The sequence below is a fragment of the Chenopodium quinoa genome, unplaced genomic scaffold (genome assembly GCF_001683475.1).
Source record: "Chenopodium quinoa cultivar QQ74 unplaced genomic scaffold, ASM168347v1, whole genome shotgun sequence".
Classification (NCBI taxonomy): domain Eukaryota; kingdom Viridiplantae; phylum Streptophyta; class Magnoliopsida; order Caryophyllales; family Amaranthaceae; genus Chenopodium; species Chenopodium quinoa.
In genome coordinates this window covers 792,884-801,574 of record NW_018744835.1, presented here as the reverse complement: position 1 = coordinate 801,574, position 8,691 = coordinate 792,884, and the positions used below count along the sequence as shown (strand labels likewise).

At 35.9% G+C, this 8,691-nt stretch overlaps 1 protein-coding gene across 5 annotated transcripts; it reads right to left on the bottom strand.

Moving 5' to 3' along the window:
- Positions 1-374: 374 nt before the first annotated feature.
- LOC110704439 (protein ENHANCED DISEASE RESISTANCE 4-like) lies at positions 375-6,892 on the bottom strand. 5 transcript variants are annotated; one of them, XM_021882223.1, is made up of 4 exons: positions 6,351-6,892; positions 4,491-4,627; positions 828-4,076; positions 375-675 (listed from the first exon to the last, which is right to left on the bottom strand). In XM_021882223.1, the coding sequence occupies exons 2-4, from the start codon at positions 4,609-4,611 to the stop codon at positions 656-658; spliced, it is 3,390 nt and encodes a 1,129-aa protein (XP_021737915.1). In that variant the 5' UTR covers positions 4,612-4,627; positions 6,351-6,892; the 3' UTR covers positions 375-655. The 5 variants fall into 5 exon arrangements, with proteins under 5 accessions (XP_021737915.1, XP_021737916.1, XP_021737913.1 ...); XM_021882224.1 differs by having other exon boundaries at positions 375-780; positions 933-4,076; XM_021882221.1 differs by having other exon boundaries at positions 375-4,076.
- Positions 6,893-8,691: the final 1,799 nt, after the last annotated feature.

Here is an 8,691-nt window from a genome sequence, read left to right as displayed (position 1 = left end):
ACTATTCTATGTGAACTCGGTCTAACATAAATGAATTAAATCTGTCTACATTCATGAGGGTGGGAGGACAAGTCGGCATGAGTATTTGTGGACGTGGATGGTGGTTTGATGGAGAGGCAGTGGGTGATGGTGGTTGAAAGTGGTGGACTGATGGAGCACGACACTCAAAACGGATTGAAGGCTGGAATGGTGTACTAAGATTTAGAAGGTTTTCCATTCTTGTGTAGTGAAGAATTAAAATTTACAGGTTTTGGAACATTTGCATTTTCTGTGCAGTAAAGTTTAGAATAAGCAAGATCCCAGTATTCTAATGATCTGATCACAGCCTGAAATGGTAAATTGAGTTTACAAGATAATTACACAGAAGCTCGATTCAAAAAAATTGAAATTTTCTATATATCTGAGAACATTTTTCAAACAATCAAATCAAGATAATTTATACACATCAAATATATTACAAGGCAACTCTATGTATAGAATCGAAAATATATTCTGTCCTTAACCATCTACTATGATTACTAATAATCAGACGTGTCACGATACCTTAACAATCTCCAGAGTGCATCAGGAAAAATGAATCTGTTACGATTCGTAGCTTGCTAATTCTATGAAAAATGAACGGTTTTTCTTTGTTTAAATTTCCAAACTCAGACCATCACTCTACATCATCTTCATCTTCACGCCCAGTTAACAAGTCCTGGGGTGAAGAGTAGCCCATGAGCCTATGAAGTGGTGACTTACTCCTCGCAGGCATTTTCCAGGTTACCTTTGACTCTCTTCCTCGAGTAGCATGAGGTGCAGCATCGTCTGAATCACATCATCTTCATCTTCACGCCCAGTTAACAAGTCCTGGGGTGAAGAGTAGCCCATGAGCCTATGAAGTGGTGACTTACTCCTCGCAGGCATTTTCCAGGTTACCTTTGACTCTCTTCCTCGAGTAGCATGAGGTGCAGCATCGTCTGAATCTTCCATTCTTTCTCTATTCCTCGAGCTTCCAGGAATAACCTTTCTTTTTTCTCGACCAGAAGTTCCAAAGGTATCACGTGAAAGCAAATCTCTACCATCTGCAGAATTTAAGCTGCCCCGACGAGAATGATTCACATGTGAAGACGCAGCTAGGTTAACATTCTTGTCAACACAAGCTTCAGAAGGAGCAATACAACCTTCATTTTCGAGGGAAACTTTTAGTATTCTAGAGCAAGCACCACACTGCAGCTTGTGGTTTATCTTTCCTCTTCTTCTTCTGGAATGGAGAAAACCTTCAGGAAGTTGTAGAACGTTGAGGCAGAAGTAGCATGTCAGGAATGGAGCTCCACCTGCTATGGGATGATACCGTCTTTTCACTGCTTGTCGTTTCTCCCTCAAGTACAATCTCCTCATGACCTGATCTTTCTGCCTATGATCATCAGACTGATACATTGTCTCATGACCCCAACCACAGGAGGATTCTGACTCCACAAATCGTTGTGGACTTGATGGGTATGAGTCATATGGGTCCCATCTATTTCCCCAGGTGGGACCCATGCATACCCCTTGGTGGCAACAGACAGCAGGTGGGGGTAATTGCGCAGACCACCTTTGATCATCCGGGTACCGATGCATGTAAGGGTACCTTCCATCAAAGATCTCTCCAGAATATGGCATCCGTGGGAGGGTCCCGCTCTGAGACCAACTTTCAGATCGCCTTCTTCTGTCAATATAAGCATGTTGATACTTTGTTCTGTCATAAATTTCTCCTGATGTTTCACTGTTATAGTACTTGGGAGGAAACTCCTTTTCCCTATAAACAGGCACTTCAGGAAATCTTCCTCTGTAAGGATGATGATGCATTTGATGGCTTAGGGGTTCATCACGTAGTGCATAACTAGAAGAGCTGCCAGTTTCATAGACCAGTTCACAACTTCTCCTGCTGTAAGGAACTCTAGGCAGGAAGCTGTCTCTATCAGGCCTAATTCTGTTGTTTCTTGGAGGGATTCCATTCTCTTCTAGTGGTCCATCTTCCTCTACCATGCTGCTTTTCAACTTCTGATCTGATAGCATCGTTGAAGAACTTCTCGCTTGAGTTTGTACTCTTGAATTCCTGTAGATTTTTCTCTCTGAAATAACGTTTTCCCGTTCAGGACTATCTTCAGCACCATCATTAAATGTGGGCAATGTTCTCTCACCCATTTGAACAGGTTGTCCTGGGACTTGGTCATCATTTCCATCGAAGGAAGAGACACTACCATCATAAGCAGGGGACCTTTTGGTGGGAGATCTTGGAATTTCTTTCAGCAAACTCCCAAATTCACCGTCTGAATAAACATCACTATCCTTGAAGTTCTTAATTATTTTCTTTGAACTTCCTTTGGTATTGTCTAATGATTTTTTCTCGTGATGAGTATCTCTTGAAACCTTGGTAGTACTCTTGTCATGAGAAATTTTCAGATCTGTAACATTTGAAGGAACAGAAACACTATGACTTCCATAGGCTTCTAAGCCATCTTCAGTCCCAGATACCGAATCAGCATTTCCTCCCTGATTAATCTCAGCTGAGTGTGAAGGTGCACTTGAAAGCTTTACATTTTCAAGTCGCTCTGCTATGCACTCTACAAAATCGTTAGGACCAGTCCCATTTCCATATTTCTTGCCTGATTTTTGTACCTCTGATTTTTCTGCCTCAAGGCATGTAATCTCATTTTCCGATGCATCTTGATGAGAGAGTTTCCCAACATTGTGAACCTTTCGGATTTCTTTGGACATTTCATGATCAAAAGCATTGTAATCTGCTGAGTTTTCAGAATTCAACTGTATAGGCTTCTTGAGGGCTGAAGACTCGGTTATTGAAGAAGTGTCCTGTGCAGAGCTCGCATATCCAGCCTGCTTTTGTTTATGTTCATCGTCATGAGGATGTTCACCTGCAACGTGCATCGTTCTGGTGTCTTTGGACACTTCGCATTCAGAAGCACCATGTTCTTCCAGATTCTTGATTGTTGGAGACTCGATCAATGAAGAAGCGTTTTTGGCAGAGATCTCAAATCCAATCTGCTTTTGCTTATGTTGGTCTTGGTGAGAATATTTCCCTCGAAGGTGCATCTTTCTGGTTTCTTCAGGCAATTGGTGATCAGAAACTTGGTATTTTGCTGGATTCTGGATGGCTGGAGACTCAATCAGGCTAGAAGTGTCTTCGGCAGAGCTCACATATCCAACCTTCTTCTGATCATGTTGATCATCCTCATCTTCCATTGAATCTCTTACCACAGCAAGGCTTTTACCATCTTTTTTTCCTAGGACTTGAGAATCTTCCGGTGTAAATGTGTCTTTGTCATGATTCACGTCTCCTATCTGTTTCTCATGGTGATTCTCAACAATGCCATCACACTGTTCATCTTGACCATTGTTATCTTCTAACACTGAGTTTCCCATGTTAAGTTGCTCCAGCTGTTTGTTCTCGAGGACAGTAGGATTATTATTAGGAACCTGATCCTTTGAATCCAATAGGTCCATTTTCTTCGTGAAATGAGGCTCTTCTGACAATGCTGAATGATGGGCAGCATTTGCAGCTTCATTTTGCTCAGATTTACTTAACCTTTTGACAGAATCCTGATACTTTCCTTCGTTTTGATCTTTCAAAACAACTTGGTCCAGCTTACTGTCTATTTCTCCATTTTCCTTATCCTCAATGAGACTAGACTCTTGTGAGATTGCAATATGATTGACAGAACTTGCAGCTCCATTCTGCTCAGAACTTTGAGCAGCTTCCCGATCCCTCCTTTCGTTACGATCCTTTAAAACAAATTGGTCCATTTTGCTGTCTGCTTGTCCATTTTTCTTGAGAAAACTAGACTCTTTAGACAATAATGTATGCTCGGAAGAATCTGCTGCTCCATTCTGTTCAGAATCACCTAATTTTTCAACAGTTTCCTGATCCCTGCCTTTTTCTTGAACTGATAATTGTTCACTAGCAGAACTTGATCTTCGACTTGAGCTGCTAGATTCTCCACCATTATGAGCTTGGATGATTCCATTACTCTTTTTGAAATTTTTTTCATGCGAGCTCAATGTTGTGTTTTTACGGGAATCTCTGTAATTTTTTGCTGCATTGAATTATGCAATGTTATAAGCTCAGGAATAAACAGAAGAACAAAGTTATGCCCAACAAAATTTCATTTTGTTTGCAAGGTCTGTCACAATACACAAACGACACAATGAAGTAACAATTCTAAAGCATCAAAATAACTATGCATTTCATTTAAATTACAATCCCTTAATGTAATGGTGTGCCCTAAATCCCTAATTAATTGATACAAAATTAATGCAGGGCATAAATGAGCAAGTTAATCTAAAGAAGTGAAAAATGGAAATTCAGCAAATCATGGTGTTTTTGTCTCTTTGACCCCTTGATTAACAAAAGGAGGCATAAACAGAAAATCAAAGACTATGAAACTAAATCACAAAGCATGCTTAGAGAAACAACAAATACTAGCCGAGTTATCCACAAAATGTATTACCTTGGAGAGTTGTACCGCATCCACCACAGGCATATAGAGGAACATGTTCTGGTTCAGGAAGGATCTTTGCACATCTTGGACATTTAACTAATCGAACATTTGACTGCTGTTTGTTAGTCATGCTTTTCCTGATCTATCTGGCACAAAGAAAAAGAGCTGAATTTAACACCCAACTTTCCATACTCAAATCAATCTCAAATATGAGCCACCCTTAAAAGAAAACCCGCCTTGTAACATCATCGGTGAGCAAGACACATTAAATAGCTCAGGTGACGGTAACATGTATAAAAAAGGATCACACATTTCATGGTTTCCAAAAGATGCAAATGCAAATGAAATTTCAGACTCAATGTTCGATTAATTTTACTAGTGTGCTATGAGCATACATGATCAGGGACAAGTTCTTCCAATTCATCAAACATAGAATCTCTTAGAGCTAGGATTAACAATTAACATTTCCTATAGTGCAAAGTTTAAGGCTTCAAACAAGAAATTTCAAAGAATAATAGCTCAAAAAGAAAAAGTAGCTCATAATCTCATTTAATCAAAAGAAAGTACTGTAGTAAAGATAGCAAATACTCCCTAGAATTTGGTGCTGCTTTTCATTAGTATGATTGCTCAAATGCATCAAATAGTGGGGTACATGATGCTTATCAATGTAAAGTAAATTATTACTTGTAAAACCTAGGCAATGGAAAACTAATCCAAGATTAGATACATTAATTTTATTTTTACTAGGAAATCCTACATTGTAATACAAATTCTAAAACACGCATGGATGAGAGGAATCACATAGATTAGATACAACAATACAAAATGATCAAATGTACGCATTCTTGTCCCTATAAAATATCGAAAATGTTCGTATAAACCTATAAATGACAGTCTGACACGAGTACATATAGAAGCAAAATAGGAGGAGAGCACAATAAAGATTCACAAAAATGAAATATCCAGAACTTTAAATGGATAAGTTTCAAACTCACAAATCCAAATAATGTTAATCAAGAGAAATTTGTAAATTAGGTAATATAGAATCAGCATATTTGAATTAAAGCCAACTTTTTTTGTACTATACCATATAAATCCCAATTTCCCTTTTTGTTATCCCTTCTTTTTGGGGAAATCCCAATTTCCCTTTTTGTTATCCCTTCTTTTTGGGGGAGTTGTTGGAGAAGGGTTGTTATTTCACAGCCTTTTTAAAGCAAAAGCAAAAATATCTACTGAACAAGTTTCAATTTTTGGTCCCTCCATTTTAGCTTCTAACGTTGCTAATTTCACTTTTATCACTTAAAACTCTACTCCATGAGTATCCCACTTTCCGTTTTCATCCGATTTATAGAATGTACTCTAATTCAACTGGAGTAATTATGTGAAATTATAGGGTAATGTACGAAAAATTCAAAATGATTGTACCAACTTCAATCAAAAGTAACACATCCAAAGAAAAATAAAAGAGAATTTGCACAAATTCCGAGATAGTAAAAATAACAACTCAGCAGTCTGCATTAAATATAGGATAAACCCAGATCGAGTAGGCAATTTAATTCAATATAAAAATAGAAAATTGGTAGAATTCCCAAAATCAAATAAACATTAATAACACTGTCGACGCATATTATTATTACGATTAAGAAATAGCTCCTAGTACTGTAGTAGGCGCATTTACTACGCAACAAAACAAGCTTGAAGATTGAAGAAGATGAACTAACCAAGTCAAGAAATTATAATTTCAGCTCAAAAATTAAATTACAAAAAAAAAAAAAAAAAAAGGAAAAGAAAAAACAGGGGAAATATGATTAAAATCGAACACATTATTTTGTGACTTGAATTAGAAGAAAAAAGAAGAAAGAAACTTACATGAAAATTCCTCGAAGTTAAGCTGAAAGAGTCAAGAAAATTTTCTTCTTCCTCTAAAATTCTGAATAAACCATATTTATTTCTGTGTTTTTCTGCCTACTATCTAATTTTGACCCACTCTATATATGAAAATTTTTCGTGGGAAATTATGAAAAAATCACCTGGGAATTTTCAATTGTTGTTCTAATGTAAAACCCATCTTTTAATATATTTTTTTTTTTAATTTTGTGGTTTCACACCAGCAGAAGAGTCGAAGAAACAGAGGAGGAGAGAGAAAGAGAGAGATCGTTGAAAGTTGGCGGCTTGAGGAGAGAGAAAGTGAGGGAGAAATAAATGGGGAGTGGGACGTTGTGAGGCACTGACGTGTCTATGGGTTTCCGTGGAGAGTGGATTGTGTCTATACGGAGTCGACTACGAAAAACTCCGTACTTTTTACTTATAATAATAACATTTCATCCATATCATAATAATCGTAATATTTTGACTAATAATGAAAATACAGCGAAAGACTAATCTAAAAATATTTGATATGGCAACATATATTTTTTACATTAGCACTCCCTCATAGTGTGTTTGGATAAAGAAAGAGGAAGGAAAAGAAGGGGAGGCAAGAATAGTGAGTTTTCCTTCCAAATCTCTTAATAATTCGAGGGATCATTTTTCTAGAATTTTATCCCTCCATTTTTTATACTAGCACTCCCTCACAGTGTGTTTAGATAAAGAAAGAGAAAGGAAAAGAAGGGGAGGGAAAAATGGGGAGTTTTCCTTCCAAATCTCTCCATTGTTGGAGGGATCATTTTCCTACAATTTAATCCCTCCATTTCTCTCCCCTCCAATTCCCTTCCTTCCTCATTTGTTATCCAGATGAAAGATATCACACCTCTCCATTTTCTTTCCCTTCCGTTCCCTCCATTTCCTTCAATCCAAACACACCGTTAGTCTCATAATACAATGTTTCTTTGAGTTTTTATGCGGGAATTAAGAAAGTTGTAAATTCCTTAAAACTAATGATTAGAAGTACATATGTGCGTGTGGGGTTAGAGAAAGACAGAGAGAAAGATAAAGTAGTCGGGAATAACTGAAGAGATAGAGAGAGAAAGTATTGTAAATTGATGTTATAACTCTTATAAGTACAAAAAAAGAAAAGGGAAAAAAAGATGACAACTTATCAAAAAGAGGGTAATAATGTCAAAAAGTACAACCTTTAAATAGAAAGAGGCATTGTATTTTGTTTTACTCAAAAAGAAAAAGAGACATTGTATTATGAGACGGTTTGAGTATATTGGTGAAAAGTATATTCAAAAGCATATGAATAGTGCAAAAGTCAAACTGTTTCGATTATTACAGAACGGAGCTAGTAGGATCTAGCCGATTTGAATGCTAAATTGCTAATGTTGATTATTTAGTTACCGATAAGCTGGACATTATCACTTGTAATTACTTTCTATGTATGAAATATATCCTTTCTTCTAATGCATTAGGAATGATCGAATGAGGAGGGTAATGTCTTCAAACTCTTCTCTTATCGTTGAATAAAACTAGTTGCTCCTTCTCTAAACTTATATGAATTTATTATTATTTATTTGAACTTATCAAAATTTATTAGACCTTATTGAAACTTATTTTAGTTATAATTTGAAGTTATTTGACCTTGTGTAACCCTTATTAAAACTTTTTTTTTCTTAACTTTTCTTGTAGAAACTTAATAACTAAGCTTACCTAAACTTATTGGACCTTAAATAAGTGAAAATAAGATGAAATTTCTAATAAGTTATAATAAGTTCAAACAAGTTTAATAAGATCTAATAAATTCAATTAGTTAGAGTATGTTCTGTTCACCTTATTATCACATATTTCGAGTCTAATAAGTTTAATTAAAAAAAAAATTATTATAAGGGTAACCCAAATTCAAATTACAACTAAAATAAGTTTTAATAAGTAAGATCAGGTGAATAGAATACACCTTTATTGTCACTTATTTCAAGTGTAATAAGTTAAGATAAGTTCAATTCAGGAAAAATAAGTTCTGTTAAAGGTTACCCAAGTATAAATTACAACTAAAATAATAAGGTTTAATAAGGTTTAATAAATTTAGATAAGTTAAGTTAAGTGAAAATCAGGTGAATTGAACACACCCTAAGTTTTAATAACTCAAATAAGTTTTAATAAGATCAGATAAGTAAAAACTTAATCAGTGAATAGAATACACCCTTTAGTTCAAATAATTTCAGTTCAGTTTAGATAACCTCAATTCAAATAAATTCAAGTATAATAAGCTGAAGAGTACAGACCCAAAAGGTAAATAAAGTTAGAAAAATCTTCTTTCAAGATTAAAGTGATG

Excerpts from the sequence above, each read along its gene's own strand:
- LOC110704439 (XM_021882221.1), bottom strand. The coding sequence starts at position 4,611 with ATGACTAACAAACAGCAGTCAAATGTTCGATTAGTTAAATGTCCAAGA. Across the intron at positions 4,077-4,490 it reads ATGCGGTACAACTCTCCAAG|CAAAAAATTACAGAGATTCC; the intron begins GTAATACATTTT and ends AATTCAATGCAG.